Here is a 21,161-nt window from a genome sequence, read left to right as displayed (position 1 = left end):
AGAAGTGGTGTGCCAAGTCTTCATTTATTCACTCTAATTTAAGGTTTCACGTGCCAGTAATACATTTTAACATTTTTAGAAGGTCTCTCTCTATACATCTGTAAACTATTGTTGTATGTGAAGTAAACAAGTTTTTTAAAATGTTTAAGAAGCTTCATTTAAAATTAAATTAAAATGCAGATCTTATCAGTTTAGTGCAGTGGTTCGTAGTTCGTAACCTGGGGTGCACGCACCCCCTGGGGCAGGGCTGGTGCAAGGATATTTTGCACCCTAGGCGAAACTTCCACCTTGCCCACCCCCCCTTGCACATCAGTTCATTGAGGGGCAAATCCCAACAAGCCTTTATAGACCCCAGCAGCTAGCCTGCCCAGGGACCAGCCATGCGCAGAACCTGAGTGCGGTGAGGGGAAGCCGGGGGGCGCGCCTGCCACCAGTCTGGGGTCCCAGTCGCCGGCCCCGCATAGCCTCCTGCCGGCCTGGGGTTCCGTTCACTTAGCCGGCAGTGGGCTGAGTGGGGCCGGCAGCTGGGACCCGGCTGGCAGCCATGTGGCAGGCAAAATCGGCTCGCGTGCCAAAGGTGGCACGCATGCCGTAGGTTGCCGACCCCTCTTCTAAGACCATCTGAATGGGGGCTGAAACTGGATCTACATTTCCATTTTCTGCCCATATCATGAATCTTTTCCATTTGAAGTAATAACACTTTCTAGCAGAGCATTTCCTAGCATTAATAAAATTCACTGAACCTTAGTGGACCATGAGCGCTCTATTCCCATCCAAGCCCTTTCACCCAAGCTGTTAGAGGTACAATCGGAGGTCTGGATGGAGCACTTTTCCCTGTGGCTGTGAAAATAGGTCCATCAATAATGGCAGAGTCCTGTAATTGCCATGGGATAAATGGAGTAGGTCAGCATACCATTGTGTCTCAGCCACACTAGAGTGATTACAGTCATCCTGGCAGAATCGTGCTTTACTTTGCTTAGGCCTGTGGGAGTTAAAGGGAATGGGGGAAATGCATACATGAGAGTCATTCCCCAAGTAGGGGAGAAATGTGTCTGTCAAAGATTGACTGTCCACTCCTGCTTCTAAGCAGAAAAGAGGGCATTTTGCATTGAGTGCGGTGGCAAACAGGTCTGCTGTCAAGAATCACCAATGTTATATCCCAAATTAATGAATTCTTTGGGGGCCATCTGTGCATTTGTGACAATTCTTTGCTGAGGCAATCTACTAACTTGTATTCTTCAAGAATATGTAAGGCAATCAGGTAAATATTGTACTGTATGCACCAATCCCATAGCTCTATTGCTTTGTTGAATAGGTGGGTCAAATAAGTCCTTCCTTGTTTGTTCACATAATAAACTGCAGCCATGTTGTTCGTAGCAACCCAGATAACTGTATTGCGTAACTGCAGGAGAAACATTTTGTGGGCCAAATGGATTGCCCACAGCTCCAATACATTTATGTGTAACTGGGATTCTTTGAGGCTCCAAAGACCCTTTACTACCTGAGTGCAAAGATGGGCCTACCTTGGATGCATCCATGGTTACTATTAAGTTTGCCTGAGATGAGCTGAATACTTCTTTGGGCACATTCTGCAGATGTAACTACTGTGTTAGAAAATGAAGAGTTTCGGGCGGTACTGAAATCCTCTTCAGCATGCTGGCCATACTGGGACAGAAATTCTTCAGGACTCAATGCTGAGGAGACCTCATTCTGAGTCTAGCATAGGTGTTACAGATGTCATCGATGCCACTAGTCCCAGTGGCTTCAGAAAAAGCCCTGCCATATGAACTGGGTGTCACCAGTGAAGGTATGGAATCTGCTATTTTCAAACCCCGCTCCTGCAGCAGAAAGGCCCTTCCCTTTGACAGCGTCGAAGGGCTCCCCTATGAAGGGAATGAGAAGTGGTTTTTGTTTGTTTATGAGACCCAGGGTTCCAGATAGAGAATAAGTGTTCTGAATGATTGCCTAATTCTTCTTTGGATTGGTCCTTCAGCAACTAATCATCTAAATACAGGAATACAGAAGAACCTTGCTTTCTCAGATGTGCCACTACTGGAGCTAAACATTTGTAAATACTCTGGGCGAAGTGGAGAGACTGAAAGGTAGGACTCTGCATTGAAAGTGGTATAAATGAAGGACAAAGCACAAGTACTTTTGGTGGGATGGTCTAATGGGAATGTGGAAATATGCCTCTGAGTTCAAGAGCAACAAACAAATCTAGAGCAGAATAATCAGATCCCAGGAAAGCATCCTGAATGGAAACTTCCTGATATATTTGTTTAGATCCCAGAGATCTAAAATCAGTCTGAGGTCTCCCTTCTCTTTGGCGATTAGAAAAGAATGGGAGTAGAATCTTTTGTTTCTGGTAGCCAAGGGAACTTATTTTATAGCAACCATGCTCAGAAGAGCTTATACTTCTATCCATAACACTCTCATGTGGGAGGGGTCCCTGAAAAGGGAGGGAGGGATTTGTACAGAGGGTGTGATCTGAATGGGACAGTAAAACTTTCTTTTACTATATCTAAAACCCATTAAGTCCAAGATGATAGTAGTCCAAGAATTGTAAAATTTGGACAGAGGGTTCCCAAATTGATTTACTAAAATTGGTTTGAAGGTCTCAACTACCAGGGTCAAGCCTGAGGCTTGGCATGTGGTAAAGACTTAGGGATGGCTGAGGATTCTTTGTCCTCATATGAGGTTTGAAGTGTTTCTTCCTGTCACGTATCTGAGAATGTTTGTTGCTGATAGTGCTGCTGATGGTACAGTTGCCTCTTCTGATAAGAAGTGGATGAAGAAGGTGGTATGTGCTGTCTGTGATATCTGAACACTGGCATACAAGTTCTTCTGTAAGGTGGCATGAGTCCTTGAGACCTAGCTGTAACAGACTTTCCTTCAGCTTACCAATGTGTCATCAGTCTTAACACTAAATAAACCATCTCTGTCGAAGGGTAAATCTTCTATTTTGGCCCTGACCCAGTGGGAGAGAAGAGGAATGTAGCCAAGCATTTCTACTTAGAGTTATTGCTGTTGCCAATGAACTAGAGATAGCATCAGATATGGCAAATGATGCCGTAAGGGCATGTCTAGCTATATTTTGGCCTTCATTAATAATGGATGATGTCAACTTCCTTTAGTCCTCTGGTTGATGCTTGTGCAAAAAGCCATCTTCTCCCACAACTGAAACTGATACCTGGCCATCACCACTTGGTACTTAGCTATATGCATATTTAAAGATATATAAGAAAGTAAGAACATAAGAATGGTCATACTGGGTCAGACCAATGGTCCATCTAGCACTGTCTTTCGACAGTGGCCAGTGCCAGATGCTTCAGAGGGAGAGAACAGAACAGAGCAATTATTGAGTGATCCATCCTCTGTCATCCAGTCCCATTTTCTAGCAGTCAGAGGTTTAGGGACACCCAGAGCATGGGGCTACATCTTATCTTGTATCACCTGATCATCTTAGCTAACACATCCTCTCACAAATGAGGGCAATGTACCTATTGCAGATAAGAACACAAGAACAGCCCTACTGGGTCAGACCAAAGGTCCATCTAGCCCAGTATCCAGTCTGCCGATGGCGGCAGTGCCAGGTGCCCCAGAGGGAGTGAACAGAACAGGTAATCATCAAGTGATCCATCCTCTGTCACCCATTGTCAGCTTCTGGCAATAACAGGCTGTCCATCCCTGTCCATCCTGACTAATAGACACTGACAAATCTATTCCCCAGGAGCTTCTCTAAAGCTTTTTTGAACCCAGTTACACTTTTAGCTGTCACAACATCCCTGGGCAACGAGTTTCACAACTTGACCGTGCACTGTGTGAAGAACTTGTGTTTGTTTTAAACCTGCTGCCTATTAATTTCATTGGGTGACCCCTGGTTCTTGAGTTTTGTGAAATAACCCTTTCTTATTCACTTTCTCCGCACTATTCATGGTTTTACAGACCTCTATTATGTCCCCCCCCAGTTATCTCTTTTCTAAGCTGAACAGTCTCGGTCTTTTTAATCTCTCCTCATATGGAAGTTGTTCCACACTCCTAATAATTTTTGTTGCCCTTCTCTACACCTCTTCTAATTCTAATAAATCTTTTTTGAGATAAGGTGACCAGAGCTTCAGGCAATATTCAATGTGTGGGCGTACCATGGATTTATATAGTGGCATACGATATCTTCTATTATCTATCCCTTTCCTAATGATTCCTAACATTGTTAGCCTTTTTGACTGCCACTCTGCACTGAGCAAATATTTTCATGTTCCCTCCATGGAAAATCTATCAAAATGACTAGCTTGCTTTAACAATGGGAATTGTGAGGGTCTGTTTCAATCACAGTGCTAGTGTCTATGTGGTTACGACTCCTCTTAACTTGCTGTCATAGCATTCTTTCTCAGATCTGAACCTTAGAGTTCAGAAAATGAGATACTAGCACCTGAATCCTCTAAGCTTAATTACCAGCTTAGATCTGATAGCACTGCCACCACCCAAAAATATAGTGTTTTGGGGCACTCTGACCTCCCCAACCTTCCCTGGGGACCCCAAGAACCCAGATCCCTTGGATTCTTAAAACAAGGAGAAATAAACCATTCCCCCACCTTTCCCCCTCTCAGAATTTCCCTCCCTGGGCTATCCTGAGAGATACTGATCCAACCTCTAAATCACCATACAGAGAAGCATCTCCCTTCCCTTCCACAAAGAGGCAAACAGATTCAAGGAAAACAAAGAGAGATTCTATCTCCCCCCCACCCGTCCTGGTGAGTAATCCCAATCCCCTGGACTAAAACAAGGGAAACAAAACAAAATCAATCAGGTTCTCTAAAAAGAAATCTTTTAATAAAAGAAAGGAAAAGTAAAGAATTATCTCTGTAACTTCAAGATGTAAATATTACAGGGTCTTATAGCTTACAGACACCAGAAAGAGACTTTCCCCCCAATACCAATACAAATCAAAATATTCCCAGCAACTACACATATAAAAGTAACTTCAAGATGTAAATATTACAGGGTCCTATAGCTTACAGACACCAGAAAGAGACTTTCCCCCCAATACCAATACAAATCAAAATATTCCCAGCAACTACACATATAAAAGTTAACCAGCCAGATCCACAATTGCAAATAGAGTAAAACAATCAAAAACCCTAAACAGCCTGTTTTTACTTACTATTAGAAAAGAAACTTAGAGAGCCTGTAGTAATGTCTGGTCTCTCTCAGACGCTCCGAGAGAAGAAACACACAACGGACAAAGAACACACACAAAAGCTTCCCTCTGCCCAAATTTAAAAGTATCTTGTCTTCTGATTGGTCTTCTGGTCAGGTGTCCCGTTCCCTGCTTGTAACCCTTTACAGGTACAAGAGACATTAACCCTTAACAATCTGTTTAGGATACTTGCCTCTGGAGATCCTGTCCTTTCCTTACCTGTGATCAGATTCAGTGATCATCCCCCTCCCCCATCAACCCAGTGACCACTAGCCACAATCTATGGTCACTTCGTCACTTGAGGAATCCTTTCAGCACAGTGTCACCTTGTCTCACTGTAAATCAGTGGCCTGGAATCTGAATCTTTCACCTCCACCAGCTATTCCTTTCCCAATGCCAATCGTAAGTGGTCATCATCTGTGATGGGCTGGACTCTTTTAGGATTCACAAAGCTAGGCTTCCCAGCAGTGCTACAAGCAGTTGAGTTGCAAGAAACACCTGTGAAGACATCTTCCTGCATGGTTCATTCAGAGCAGAGACATGGTACCTGCAAGCAAGGCAGAACCTACCTCTGCTTTTGACTTTTCCTGGCTGTGATTTGCCTCCCTCAGATGGACATTTAACTGATGAATAAGCTGCTCTTTAGATGCCAGTTGAACTCTCAGTTCTTCTTGCTCCATCAATTGCTGCGGTGGAGTGACACTGAAACAAGTTAAAATACCAGTGAAAAAGGACCACCGGCAGAAGAAAGACAGAAATCAGAGACATGTCATTGTGACCTGACTCATAGCATCCAGAGAGAATATGCACAGGTGGCCCAGGTTAAGTAAAAAGATATCGTCTCTAGAAGCTACTGCTAATTTACAGGATTCAGCTGACAAAATACCAAGTCTCTGGCCACATTTCCTTCCTGCAGCTGAACAGCCTAAACTCTAGCAAGCAATAAAAACCCCACCATAAACACAGCAACTCTTACATCTCGGAGCTTCTGCTTCTGGTCAGCAAACTCCAGGGGTGGCCTCTCATGACAACAGCTCTTTTGAAGCTTACATTCAGCTGCTCCTGATTGTGTAGGTCAGGAAGAATCCTGGATGGGATTTAGCCCCAATCCCTCCCTCTCCCCACCATGCCACTGTATGGCTTGGCAGAGCCTCTTCCTAAGGACACTAGTGAGGCAGGGTGCAGAAAGTCTATAGGAACCCATGCAAAAGCCCTGTACACACAGTCACTGTCTTCAGTATGTAGGGCATGGTAAAGAGACACCAGCTATATGGCCGTGACCGTCCACACAGGAACCTAGATGCTCCCATCCAATGCATGGTGCAAAGGGGGGCAAAATCACAAAAAAAATCTACAAGAATAGGTGGGGGAGGGAGTAGGCAGATAGGTGGCAGCATTCTGCACCACCACCTAGTCATCCCCATCTCCTTCGTGGCTGCTATGTGGGTGCTCAGAAGACAGTGTGCCCAGGAAAAAGGAAGGAGTCAAGGACCCCACAGCAGTTTCAAAATGGCCTAATGGCCCCCTTTCAAGGCACAGTAGCTTATGGCGCAAAACAGGATATCACTAAGGGGTCGGGGTGCTGGGCTGTCAAGGGCAAATCAATGGCTGCACAGTAGGATGATGTGCCAGGCGACTGGAGCTGGAATGGTGTGGATTTGAGGTAGCATGGTGGGAATCTCTCTTGTGGGACAGGGAGCTGTAGGGTGTTTTCCTACAGATCTCAGCCCAGTAAAGCATTTGGCAAGCCACGTGCCTTGTACTGTCTGCAGAGCTGCCAGCCCTTCCTCTCCAAGGTGAAGATTCAGCAGATTGTCAAGCTAACACACCCCTTGAGATTTACAGGTGAGTCTTCCTCTCCCACAGGCTCTATGCAGGAGGGGAATATGTGGTACTCGATTCACCCCGTTAAGACAGGCTGGGTATGCAATTTGCACCCCGAAGCCAGTGGAGGAAGCTGCTCTTCACAGGAATTCTCCAGGAAAGAGCTTTAACTTCCATTCTGGGTTCCACAGACACCTCGCTGGTGATATGCTGCCTAGGAGGCATTCTGCTGCCAGTGGATTGCAGCTGGGTTTTGTCCTTAGTTAGCCAGCAGAGAATCCAGCATGTAGGCTATGGCTGGGAAGCATAAGACACTCCAGCATCCATTTCCTCTTGTTGTAATAAGGTTGTCTGTGCAGTCAGCAGTCACAATCAGAGACGCAAACTCCACGTTTGCATTTCCTCCACTTCTCTCCCCTTGTCTCTTGCTCCCCCCACCTGTTCCCAACCAAGGAGTCAGAAATTGGGCAGGACAATAGTAGGAACTAATGAACACAGAGGAGAGACAAAAAGCAAAGTGCAGCAAAATAGCAACAATTTAATAATCAACAAGAGTGGGTGTGTGTAAGTAGGAGTCTGTCTGTAACAAACATAGCTGTCACCACTGCTGCGGTAAAAATGACAAGGGAATAACATACAATAACAAAATGGGAGCAAATGAAAATCAACTTGCAGGCTCATATGTGCACGAGCTCACAGACACACACAATCACCACAAACAGAACTCGGCTCTGCCTACTGGGAATGCCAAACCTCAGGATAACCCTAAAGCAAGTATTAACCTACTTATTGCCCCCCTAGGCAATTTGCAGGGCCAGGAAACTGAGCATTTGGGGAGCAGGCTGGGCTGATCTCAGCATTTAACTACAATATCCTGTGGTCGTCTGAGGAAAATGACAAGAACTATTTACTGTATTAGGAACATTTTTCAGCCCTTTTCTTGATGTGGCTGGAGAAAAGGTCAGTTTAACTAGAAGTGCCTATGTTTTTAACAGAACAATCGCCATAGCAGGATTATAACCTTCAATGAGCTTCTGCTCCTCTAACATATAGGAAATAAACGTGCAGCAAATCAAGAGCTTAGCTGTATCATCCACACTCAGATCACTGTTCTGGTCTCTCTCAGGGCATATGGCACAAAACAGGACTGCTTCCTTTGGCCCTACTGACTGAATACTATCAACCAGAGCGGTGCAGACCCATGAGATTGTGCACTAAGGCAGTTTACACTAAAGACTCTGCATTCCTGGGAACACAGAAGGTAAGCAGCAGAAGAGAGGACTGCAGGAGCCTTCAACTTCTACAAAGCTGGGCTCAGATGTGGGTATGGTCATGCAGAAATGAGTCTGATGCATTCAGCCTAGTCAGTCAGTCAGTCAGTCAACATTGCTTCTTCAAAATTCCAGTGACATCCCACAAACAGTCTCCTGATCAACCTTTCTTCTCACTTAGCTCAGCAAACCTGCTAGTTCCCTTGCTAGTCACCTTCAATCCCCATGAGCAATCTTCATTGTTTCTGTTCAGCCACATGATACCCCATGGGATCAGATCTCAACCCAGAATTCTCACTGCCACCAGTCATGGTGGTTTCTTTGAAATCCCGGGGCTAAGGACTCTTGGCAGATTTAAGACATAAGTGTCAACACTCACAGTTCTAGTTCTCCCACTAACGGAGAAGGACCAGCAAACACACAGTGGGAGAAAGGGCAGGGACACAGACAGGTGAAAAAAGAGGGAGAGTATAAAAACAAAAAGGGAGTTGCTGAAGGACAACATGCCCCAAACTACACAGCTGGATTCTAAAACATGAACCATGAGGGTTTTTTCCCCTGAATTTATTAAATATAAAAATAAAATGTTTAGAGAATTTCCATTCACTATTTTTTCTTAAAAAGCTGTAATAAACAGTCTAAACTTTGAAAAGGAACAGATGATTTTAATGAATAAATCCATGACTTCAGTTATAATTGAAACAAATCCTACTGAGAGTTTGATCCCACAAAATCTCAGATTCCTTTTCAATTACCAGAGCACCTTCCAGTGGTGTTTCATTTTACAGTCCTTAGGTATTTAACTACCCATTGCACCCACAAATCAGATGGCGAAAGTTCCACGTATCTGAATAGACCTGTAGGTACAGTAACAGAGGGCTATATTCAAGCCTTTTTGAAATTCAGGGCTTTAACATCAAGCTGGGCCCTACCTCAACACCTGAACTTATTACAGAAAGAATTCTTGAACGGCCTGCACCCTTGCACATACTTTTGCACACTTGATCCACAAGAAGAATTAGAAGTACTCCGAGCACTGGGAACTTCCTGCTCTGTTCTTCCTTAGGTACTACTTGCATGAAAGCTTCTTACTTCTTGGTATTTATAAGCCAATCTGTTTTGACTGTTTTTCCACCATGTATATTTTCAGTGCCCTACAACTGAGCAGCTTGCTTCCTTTTAAAGCCTGCAGTAGGTTTTAATCTACTTAGTTGGGATTAATGAGAGATTTGTTAAAGATTTAAAGATTTCACACACTTTGCCTGATATTTGTAGAGAACAATAGCTGTAAGCAATCAGTGTCATGCAGACAAGCCATTTCTAACTGCAGGCACCTTTATCAGGTGTGGCCCACAGTGTTCCCTCTAATTTTTCCCCACATCACCTCCAAATGGTGCACATAACAAAATTCATGTGGCAGAGTGGGGTCGAGGGATTTGGAGTGCGGGAGGGGGCTCAGAGCTGGGGCAGAGGGTTGGGGAACAGAGGGGCGGGGTGAGGACTCTGGCTGGGGGTGTGGGCTCTGGCATGGGGCCGGAGATGAGGGGCTCAAGGCTGGAGCAGAAGGATTCGGGTGCATGGAGGTGAGGGTTCCAGTTAGGGGTGGGGGCTCTGGGATGGGGCTGGGGATGAGGGGTTTGGGGTGCAGTGGGACTACCCGGGGCTATGGTGGGGAGAGAGGACTCCCCCCCAGCTTTTTCTCTCCCCACAGCAGCACCTGGGCTAGAGGGGAGAGGCACCTCTCCCCTGGCTGTGGCAGGTCCAGGCCAGGCCAGGTCTGGGTCAGGGACCCTTCTCACAAGCAACTGCTCGCCCAGGAGGTTCAGAGCCTTCTGCAAGTGGGGGCCATGGAGGGAGTCCCTCAGGAGTACAGGGGCAAGGGATTCTACTTCCGGTACTTTCTGATCCCCAAAACCAAGGGGGATCTGAGATCCATTCTGGATCTGCGAGATCTCAACAAGTATCTCAAGAAGTTGAAGTTCTACATGGTCTCCCAGGCCTCCATCATTCCCGTCCTGGATCCGGGCTGGTGGTTGGCCACCCACAGCTGGAGGCTCAAAGACGAATAAATCTTTTTTCCAAACAAATCAAGCCTCCTTGAGTCTTTATTTTTCAAGGTTGTGCCTGGCTGGCCCATTCATTAATGGCCAAGACCACCAGGGAGCTTGGGGCAGAGTGTGTGTAAAGGTACTCAGAACCTTTAGCAGGTACATAGTACTTGTGTTCTGCCCTTTTTGAGATGGAGGTAGTGATGAGGGGGTCTGCCATAGGGACTTAGTGATCTTTGCCACCTGCTCGTGCAAGGGCAATGCCACCTGGGCCAGCACTGCCAAGTTAAGGACATCAAATGGGGAGTCCGAGGGTTCCTCCAGCTCTTCAGCATGAAGCCCCAAGTTCAAGGCAACCCTTCTTAGCAGCTCCTGATGGGCCTTAGCATCATCTTGCGGGACTGGACGCGGGGGCCCTGTAATTGTTTTGTCAGGAGAGGACGAGTAGAAAGCCAGCACTGGAGGATCTACCGCCTCTGAATGCTGCTCGGCTGGTTCCTCCATGGGAGCTGGGTTGAACTGAGGGGTCTTTTCCGCAGAGCTCTCTGCATCTGGGGGGGCAGGTGGGAGAACGTGGCTGATGGTCTATCCGAGGTCCCTGAGGCTGACCTGAGACCTTGCAAGGGCTGTGGGAACCCCCAAGGGTTCCAAAGTTACCAGGGGGTAGGCCACTGGCCTGGGAGCCACAATGCAACGGGTGGGTACCCCAGCGCGCTGGTATAGACTCCTGCTCAGAGGAGAAATCGTGTCTCAGAGATCAGGACGGTGCTGACCGTTGGTGATGGTGCTGATCCTGGCGTTGCAATAGGGATCTGTCAGAGGGTGACAAGTCCCCAGGCCGAGCTCCTGGAGACCAATGGCGTTCAGTGGTTCTGCGACTGCAGCCCAATTATCGACGCCTCACAGTTCTTGAACGGAGGCAGTTGTTGACCAGGAGTGGGAGCGAGTCAACCGGTGAGGTGTGGAGCGTTGACCCGACCGTGGCGATCTGTACCAGTGCTCTGGCGACCGGTAGCGAGGCTCTCCGGACAATTGGCCTGTGTCTCTGGAGCAGTGCTGCACACTAGGAGAGCGGGTAGGCCAGTCCCGATATCGGGACTGCAGGGATAGGCGCACCTCCATGGGCCTGCACCAAATCACCAGCAATGTGCACCTCGAGCCCAGCGAGCAGTGCCCTGAATCCAGTGGCCTCCAGGCTGGCCTATGTCTGAGGCCTGGAAGCTCCATGCGGGTGAGCGCTGGCAGGACACTCCCTGAGGCAGGGATGTGCCACACAGATGGGGACTGCTGGAAAGGCCCCAGGGCAGGTTTGCCCTTAGAATGGGGCACCGCCATGGCCGGCACTGGTAACACTAAGCTGTCCTGTGTCGCCTGCAGGGCCTTGGGAGTCGACAGCATGTCCAGGTGCTGGAGGCCCGTGTCCCTGTCCCTAGGCTGAGTCCCGTCCAGGACTAACTAACTAAACTAAGAGAAACTAAGAACTTTTAACCACATACAGGCAAAAGTTCGTATCAACAGATTAAGAACGAGCAAGCTTGTCGAAGCAAGAAGATGTTCCAGCACTGTCACTGTTGGTAAGAAGGAACTGAGTGTGGGAGGAGCCAACAGCGCCCCTTATACTGTGCCATCAGAACCACTTCAGAGGGCACCAGAGCCAATCAGCTACAGATACTGCTGAAGGAAAAACTTGAGGCACCGGTGCATGTGGCAAGCGCACACACCTACAACGGAATGGACACAAGCAAGCATGAACATTGTTTGCTTGCTCCCAGTTTACTAAGTGATCCAGATCACTCTGAATTCCTGACTGGTCTTCGTCATTATTTACCACACACCCAATTTTTGTGTTGCCTGTAAACTTTATCAGTGATGATTTTGTTTTCTTTCAGGTCATTGACAAAAACATTAAATAGCATAGGGCAAGAACCAATCCCTGAACGACCCCACTGTAAACACACCCACTCAATGACATTTCCTTGTATAGAGTCACATTTTGAGACTTATCAGTTAGCCAGTTTTTAAGCTATTTAATGTGTGCCATGTAATTTTATATTGCTCTAGTTTTATAATCAAAATGTTGTGCAGTACCAAGAGATGTCTAAGTATATTCCTCGACGCTATTCCCTTTAGCCACAAAACTTATAATCTCATCAAAGAAAGATATCAAGTTACTTTGACAGGATTTATTTTCCATAAACCTATGTTGATTGGCATTTATTATATTACTCTCTTTTAATTCTTTATTAACTGAGTCCTGCATCAGCCTGGGATCAATTTCTGGCCGACAGGCCTATAATTACTCAGGTCATCCCATCCACCCTTTAAAAAAATTGGCACAACATTAGCTTTCTTTCAATCTTCTGGAGTTTCCCCAGTGAACCAAGACTTTACTGAAAATCAACACTGATGGTCCAGCAAACTCCTCATCCAGCTCTTTTAAAACTCTCGGATACAAGTTGTCTGGACCTGCTGATTTTAAAAAAATGTCTTGGCAACACTTCCCACTGATCCACCATCGGGTTGTAGAGACAATTGCCACAGGCCTGCCACCAGCCCCCCATGGGCCACACACCATGCCTCCTGTGGGCCCATTCTCCCCCGGCAGCCTGTAGCAATGCCTCTCAGAGGTCTGCCATCCCCCACAACAGGCTGCAGTGCTGAAGCCTCTCATGGGCCTCAACCCTCTACTACAACTTAGTGATACCTCCCACAGATCTGCTATCCCACTTCAGTGGTGTCTCCCACGGGTCCCCATGCTGCCTTAATACCTCCCACAGATGCTTTGCCCTTGGACAACAGGACGTGGGATCTCTTCCATTACCATCAGTAATTCTGTAAGAATCCACCTGTCCTAGGGACACCTGGCGAGTTCCATCCAAGGCTACAGATAGTGCTGCCTGGTAACTTCTTTAAAAGGGTCAGTCTAGCTCTTCAAATGTAAGAGCATTACCTCCACAACCACCTGTGCTTACTATTAGAGCAGGTGTGCTATTTAGTCCAATCCCAATTTCACACACAGCATCTACCACCTGGTTTGTATGTCATGATACAGCATGACAAAAGTATTTTAAAATTAGTAATGTCCCTAAGGAGAGAGACCAGAGCAGTGTCTCAGCTCAGAGAGGCAGGGCTTGGAATCGCTGGAGGACAGTGACTGATAGCATGACAGCGACTCCAAGTGGCTGTCTGGGAGAGCTCAGGAAGCTGAAGTGACCTCAGGCTGGCTCCCCTGAGTGTCAGAATTCTGACTGAATGTCTTTTACTTGACTCTCCAGCCAGAGTCATGCCATGGATCATCGAAGAGGAATACTGCACGGGTCTGCACCATTCACAGGGACCGAAACCGCTTGCACAGTTTGGGCAGTGAAAGACAAAGAGAAGCAGGATGTGCTTTTATTAAAACAGAGATTGCACAATTATTTTTGGAGCAGGCGCACTGGCAACAACTTTGCCTGGGCCCATGCCATGCCACTTGTCCTGCTGGTAAAACTGGACATTTCTGTTAAGCCTCCCTCCTTCCAAAACACCCTCGTTTTCAAAATGGGAAATGTTTGCAAGCCTGTTGTCTCCAGTGTGTACTTTGATGTAGGCTGGGCCTTAGAGGTGAGGAGATGAGATTTAAATCTGAGGCAACTGGGCAATGTGGGGATAGTGGCGAACTTCAAAGAGCAGGTTGGTATAGGCAGTTCATTTAGATTAGACAGACAGACTTGCTGATCCTGCTGCATTTATCCGTGACTTTCAGCACAACTGGCCATAAAGAATAGCAGGCCCACCTACATACTGCGGCAGGGATCATGGGAGGTGCACTGAGCTGGTATCAGGAATTCCCCTGGGGCAGATACCAGAGAGTTATGAGAAATTATTCTTGCTCCCCAAAAGCTTCAATGTGCCAAGTCCCACCAGGCTAAGTTTTATTGCCCCTCCTATTCAACAGCTCTGTCAGACCACTCAGGGAGAACACATAATGCCATGTATGACACCCTGCCGTACAACTCCTTGTATGGACTGGATGGCACTGTCAGCAAGGCCACCCAGTGCCTTCAAGAAGCAAACTGCTGACTCAAGAGTAACTTGGTGAGATCAAGGCAATGCTAGTTGGAAGGCGGAAGCTCTTCCATGAAGTGGAACAAGCAGAAAACTCCCCCCCCAGTTGTCAAATACATTGCCTCAGGGTCCTGAAAAAAGGCACACTCAAATGTTATCAATAGGGAGAAATGCATTTTCCACCTACGCTGAGCAGGTTACTCGAAGACTGTACCCCTTTGCCAAATATATCCATCTCAGGTGAGCACCGCATCTCCAGGCCAGACTATCACCACTCTGTTTACCCATTTTAAGGTCTTATATTTCACAGTTTGCAAGGGTTAGAAAATCTCTGGCACAGGAATACAGATACTTCAGTTCTTAAACCAAGGATGTCCCTAAGTGTAAGGCATAGGTTACTCTTTCGAAAATCAGCCTCAGAATGGTAGCTGGGGACAAAATGGAGACTATGTGAGGGTTTTGTTTTACAGAAATACAGAAAGTCAACACTTTTATGGGAACAAAGTTTCCTCAGGTTCTACCCAAAGAGAATGTAGAGGACACACAAGTTCATGAAACAGGCAAACAACATTCTTTGGCAGTTGTTACTTTTTCACAAAGGTTTGAAAAGCAGTATTCTGAGGGGCAGCGCCCTAAAGATTAGCTCTCCTAAGATGCCCTTGGCTTCTGCCACTAGCCTGACTGGGAGCAAACATAAGAAAAATTCACCAGTCAGGAAACCCCAATGCCTCTGTCACAATTCAGATTCACTGACGTCTTCATAATACCTTGCTACTTCAGAAGCTGTCATACATGGCAATTTCTGGCTCAGCACATGTCTGCCACTAACGTAAGTAAAGGGCACTGCAGGCCTGGACACTGGCTGCATTAGCAGAACTGGGGTGTGGGACAGGAATAGCAGCAGGAGCTCCAGGTTAGGATGGGGGTGGCCTGGCAGAAATGCAGGGGAGAGGGGCTCCAGGATCCGAATACAGGGACTTGCTGCAGAGCAGGACTGAGATGAATCAGCAGAGCTTTCTGAAAGAAGTTTCACCAATACCTTCCAGCACCCTCTTTTATATCAGTCTAGTTGTCCAGAGAAGCAGGTATGCTTCCACAGTCAGAGGGGAGACTAACCTAAAATCATGTTTTAAACCAGTGGTTCTGCAGTTCGTTTATTCTGTGAACCCCTTGGTAAGAGAAAGATCCCTTGATGGACCAGTTCTGCTCCACAACCTCCCCACTGTCACACTATATGGTTCTCAGCATGTTGCCTTCTGCTGATCCACAGACCATGGCTGGAGTTTGTAAAACCCCAAAGCAGTGAAATGACAAAGGCTAAAAGTCTAAAATGGAGCCTGTTATCCCCACGCCAGTGGGCTGCAGAGGGAGTAGAGCCCCACAGGCCCCCTCCACAACCCTCTAGGCAGCTCAGGGGTGGCACTGAAGGTGTCCAGAGCAAGTTCTGTAGGTCAGAGGAGAGCAAAGCAGGAGAAGCAGGGTCCCAGAAGTATACCTAGCATCTCAGGAAAGAACAACAATTTTGCTTCATTTAGTTGAAAACTTCTCTATATTTCATTTGTGCTCTTGCTTATCGAAGAAATGACTAGACTGCTGAGCACCACAATCAGCTGACACTGACAGCCAGAGAGCAGCAGCGAGTTGAGCCAGTGCCCTGCAAAGAGCGAAAGACAGACAGACAACTCCCACGAAGTAGGGACAGAATCCCAATCCCGGTAGCCTGCCAATCATTTTACTCACACAATAGATTCCTCGCTCCCATAGTCTCAACATCAGCCATACCCCGAAGGGAGTCTCATCACTGCTAGCATCAGAAGGACAACGCTAAAACCCTACTGTTGTGCTACCACTCCATACCCTGCTCAGGAAGCCTTTCTTCCCTCATTATTCCTCAGGAGACCAGCTTTTCTCTCACTCTCCACTACTACAGCATCATTGTTCTCCATTCCCTTCCCATCCTCTCTGGCCAGCTGCTGCTTCTCCATTCTGACTCTCAATGGTGCTAACACCCTGAGGCTTGCTAGGATGCCGCTATTCTCTTTGCCCAAGTGCTCATGGCATGGGTCATATATCCTCCCTATACATAGGCTCAGTCCTTTCCTGTAGGCACAGTCTAAGTTAGCCTGAGCTCTACCCTGGTGAGGAACTGTGTGGTCTGATGCACTGCAGGGACTGCTCACCAGACACCTCTCTTCTCAGAACAGGAAGAAGGCAGCAAGCTTCCAGGTATCTGGGGAGCGGGGGAAGCCTTCTGAAGTCTAGATGTGTAAGGTTGTCACTGCTTTCTCACGGGTTCCTCAAAAACTCTCACCTTCCCTTCCAAGATTCAAAACACACCTACTTTTTCTTCTTGTGACCTCACACCTCAAAATTATGTTGTGCCCATGTCCTGAAATCCATTGTGCTGTTTCAGCCACACACAAAAACATGGTAACACACAGTAATTTGTTAATATTTTAAAAGCTCATTATGCCATGTATAGCCAAAGGCAACACCTACAGTGCATATAAATATGGTAACTTTACATACAGAATTATATTAAAAGTATGAATCTCTGCTTTCATATGATAGCTGTCATTAATTACACGTTCATCAGTTAAGGCAGCTTCATTCACATTCAGAAACTTCTTTGAAACCAGAAAGATTAGAAACTTGCTTCATTTTTAAATGAAAATTGAGACTCCTGTGAGAAGTTTTTGACCCTTCTCTCCCACTCAGAAAACAGCTTCATAACCGAACAGGGTCTTTTCAACTCAAAACTGACCACCACTGCCACACACTCACCCCAAGCACCGCTCCGACCTCCCCATATCTGTACAGCAGAGTCAAAATTGAAAATCCGCATTCCCAAATATCGTTATCAATAATTACTTACTACTGTTCTAGGTCTCTCTCAGGCAGGCATCCATGTAGCATCTGGGTGCCATTGCATCATTGGAAAGCACCTGGGCGCTCCTTTATTTACTGTAATCCCAAGCCCTGCGTCACGCTAGGCTCGAACACAATTCTCACAAGTGCTGGGTAAAAAATGAAGGGCATAAACAGCCTTGATACCAGGTCTGCATTTTCAGAGCATTTCAAAGACTTTCCTATGGTTGGAACTGGAGATTGCCAGCTCCAGCCAGGAACTCGCTCTCGCTGGGTAATGCCATCACTAGATCGACCTTCATAGCTCTTCAAGAAGTCGGACACGGATCCCTTACTGAAACCATGAGTTAGACACAAAGCACTTCAAACACTGAGCAATGTCACTGACATATGCCACAATGCCTGCCATGTACAGAAACTTCAAATGCTATTCCCTGAAACACACTGCGCCTTCAAAGCCAGTCTATCTCAAAGATACAGCTGGAAGGAGCAGACTCTTCTTCTCACCCACTGTCTCAGAGTCATCCTGATTCAAACAAACAAACAAGGAAGCAAGCAAACAGCAAGCTTGCCCAGAAACCGTCTCTCTTTTCCAATGGGTTGTGAAATCCTATATATTGGTCATGTAGTTTGTGCAGAAGTTAGATGTGGGGGTGGGTGGACTTGGAGGGAGGGACAGAAAATAAAGGGTGGTGAGAGACAGAGAGTGAAAGGGGTCTTTGCCTCTGATGGGTTAACGAGCATTTGGAAGTTTAATTTCTGCTGCTGCTACCAGGGAGCACTTTGAGGAGAAAGCTCAGAGCTTCCCTGGTAGGGCAGCAAGCCAAGCTGCCTTCCCCATGTCTCACAGGCTCCCTTTTTTTTTAAATTATGGGAAACACTTTTAGACAGACACTGGCACTCATAAATTATACAGCCTATTTGCATATTCCAGTCATGAGACATTATGCAAATGTGACATGATTTGCATAATGGATTCCTCTTGTCGCTTCACTTGCTTCATGCTTTTAAAAAACAAAATGAAATAAAACGAAAGCATAAAAAAGTGAAAACAGCAAGTTCCAAGCATTCCCACGTCTCCTCCCATCTGCACTGTAATTTGTCCTCATTTGCAGCAGAGATTGGGGGAGAAAGAGAGAGAAATAAAAAAAACAAAGCTCTCATAAGGTAAATTTTGTTTTTAGTTACAACGAGCCAACTTTCCCCCTGGTTGAGATTCTTCACCACTAGCAACGCATCTGAGCCAATTAGGGAGACAAAAAATACAAGGATACAGGACCAATGTATAAAAGGCAGCAATATTCAAACTGCCTACCCCATCATTTCAGTGTGCTTGGGGTGGGGAGCCGTCTCCTTCATAACTACTTAATTAAATAAAGCAAAGTTTTTTTTTTGTTTATTGAAATAAGCCATTTTTTTTCCTACTCAAACTTCCGCAGTGCTTTCATTTTTAAAAGAGGGCGGGTGACGGAGGAGGAGGAGGAGGAGTTGCTTTGATTACTTATAAGAAAATATAATGGCAACATATTGCAAAGGATGAGACTGTAGCTCGTCGGCTTCCATCAGCTATACTTCAATAAGCAGACAATATTCCCTCAGCAGTGGCTAGTTTTGCTGAGGGCTTCTCTCTGCCCCCCTGCACCAGTGTGAAAGGCAGAATTGTGCCAAGCGGCTGGCGTCTGTACCCCTGTGGGAAAAGTTAACTGTAATTCTTCAGCTTTTAAAATCAATTAACCCATGTGTTAATTAACGTCAAGTCAATGGGGGGAGGAGGAGGGGAGGGAGGGAGGGAGGGAGGAAAGAAGCTGCAAGGGCGGATGGCAGAAGAGTTGGCACAGTGCCATCCATTCAGTGGCAACGCCACAGTTTCGTGTGATAACAGCAGCGGGTATGTGTTACAGGGGCCCTGTATGCGGGCCAGACAGTGCGGGAAAGCTAAGGGAGATTATCCAGACCCCAAGGAGCAAACAGCAAGCAGCAACCGAAGGCGCAAGTGCCAGGATTACAGACTAGGTTCTTCCACTGCAAGCCCGTTCTCAGACACAGGGACTCAGCTACGGGGGATCTGGGGGACTCCCCCACCAACGAGGCACAAATCTGACTTTCAGCACTTTTCCTCCCTGTCCACGTCATTCTGCCGCAGTGGAGCCAGCACAAGGGACGCTTTCACACCCTATGAAACAAAGGCCGTCATCTCCGCCATGACACCGCTGCGTTCCAAGCCGAGGCCAGCATCCTGGAGTCTTTAAAAATAAAGGGAACAACAAAAACAGCAAAAGAGAAACCACAACAACAAACCCCTTGTGCCCATCCTCCGTGCCAGGGGCAATCTGGGCATCTGTCGCAGCAGAAGGCGTTTGTGCGGGGCTGGTTTTTTTTTTTTTTGCGCAAGCTGTTGGCTTGTTTGACATTCAGGTTCGTTTATAAATTAACTAAAGAAAAAACCAAAACAATAAAACAAAAAACCCCAGCCCAGTCAACAACAAACAAAAGGGAGTTGCCGACATCGAGAGAGAAATGCCACAGGAAGCTGCAAGAATGCAGGCTATAGCCGATGCCACTTGCCATTCGGAGAATCTCAGGGAAAGGTGCCAATTCTACAGTTCGGGAGAGACAGAGAAGGGAGCATAAAGGTCTCCAAACAGAATTCCGAAGGAAGCCTGGAATACAGCTCTTATAGGGCAGGATCATAGACGCACACAGCCTCTGCTGGGAGGAGGGGAATGTTTATATAGATATAGCTAGAGATGCTTATCTGAGTATATATACACACATACACATATGCACACACTGCCTCAGACAATTTTAAGCACACAGATGTGTATGTATGTGAGGTATGTGTATGTTTATGTATACACGTGTGTATTTATTTCTCTCTCTCTCTCTCTCTCCACACACGTGTGTGTATATGAGACACACACCCACACACAAGTGTGCATGTACATCCCATTTTTTGACCCAGGTATACACAGAAGACAAAATAAAAATCATACTCCAGCAGCAAGCAGGCAGGCAGAGATTTATCTACATTCACTGCTATCACCAGGGAGATGAATGGGGCCGATCTGAAGCCCTTTACAAGATCCACTATGGGAGTGAAGGAGGAGGAGGGATGCCACACAGACATGCACAAACTTGAAGACGGCGAGATTTGGAAGGTGCTACTTATGAAGTCGAGTGGCACACTGGAGGGGTGAGGAGGAGAAAATCCATATACACACTTTGTGGGGTTTGGGGTTTTGGAAGCGGGTTTCAGGGACAGCTGGCTACTTACGTTATCTGCGCTGCTGTGGATCCTGAAAGGTGTTCTGTTGGCATCGGGCGCTGAGCCAGGGATGGGCGCTGGAATCAGAAGGGAGACACAAAAATAAAGTCATACAATGGGAATATTAATTGCCTCTCTTGCGGATTTTACAAAACATACAAAACTGTTTTCTTTTCCTTTTTTTTTTTTTTTAAATGTGGATTGGCGCGCGTCCCTTTTGAATGGAAAATACTAGCACGGGATTTACAGCCCAGCTACAGGGCTCAGGATTAACAGCGCTGGCATCTTTTGGGCATATTTTTCCTTTTAATGAATGAGCTTTCGCTGTTAATGAGGAATAATCGTTTGGCTAATGAGCTTTGAAACATTAAGAAAAAAGAGGTTTTTTCCCGTTAATCGCCCTGGTGCGACCGCATGGGTGGATTACAAAAGACAGCACTAGGAATGCAGTACAAAGGGGGAACGTCTCCTGGAGTGGGATAAACGCAGAGATGGGTGATGTGTCCCTGCATCTCTCCTTCCTTCGCTCTCTCTCTCTGCCAACTGCTATGGGTTTCCATAACTCCACAATCAAACTGGATGTTCAGGAAAGATTATTACAATCAAACAGTGAAGCGTCGGTTGTTAATGTCTCCAGTGTT

At 46.5% G+C, this 21,161-nt stretch overlaps 1 protein-coding gene across 2 annotated transcripts in view; it reads right to left on the bottom strand.

Annotated features, from left to right (window-relative positions):
• Positions 1-21,161, bottom strand: part of LOC115660332 (polyamine-modulated factor 1-binding protein 1-like) — a 351,977-nt gene that overhangs the window by 171,574 nt on the left and 159,242 nt on the right. Inside the window, exons 4-5 of one of the 2 annotated variants that reach the window (XM_030581656.1) lie at positions 20,530-20,597; positions 5,767-5,899 (exon numbers count right to left, since the gene is read on the bottom strand). In XM_030581656.1, coding sequence (XP_030437516.1) covers positions 5,767-5,899; positions 20,530-20,597 — 201 coding nt within the window. Of the gene's footprint in view, positions 1-5,766; positions 5,900-17,262; positions 18,089-20,529; positions 20,598-21,161 lie in introns of those variants that run through there. The other variant, XM_030581654.1, reaches the window with a different exon arrangement.

Source organism: Gopherus evgoodei, chromosome 12, assembly GCF_007399415.2.
Source record: "Gopherus evgoodei ecotype Sinaloan lineage chromosome 12, rGopEvg1_v1.p, whole genome shotgun sequence".
Lineage (NCBI taxonomy): Eukaryota > Metazoa > Chordata > Testudines > Testudinidae > Gopherus > Gopherus evgoodei.
The sequence above is the reverse complement of the archived record's forward strand: the minus strand, read 5'-3'. Positions and strand labels throughout refer to the sequence as shown.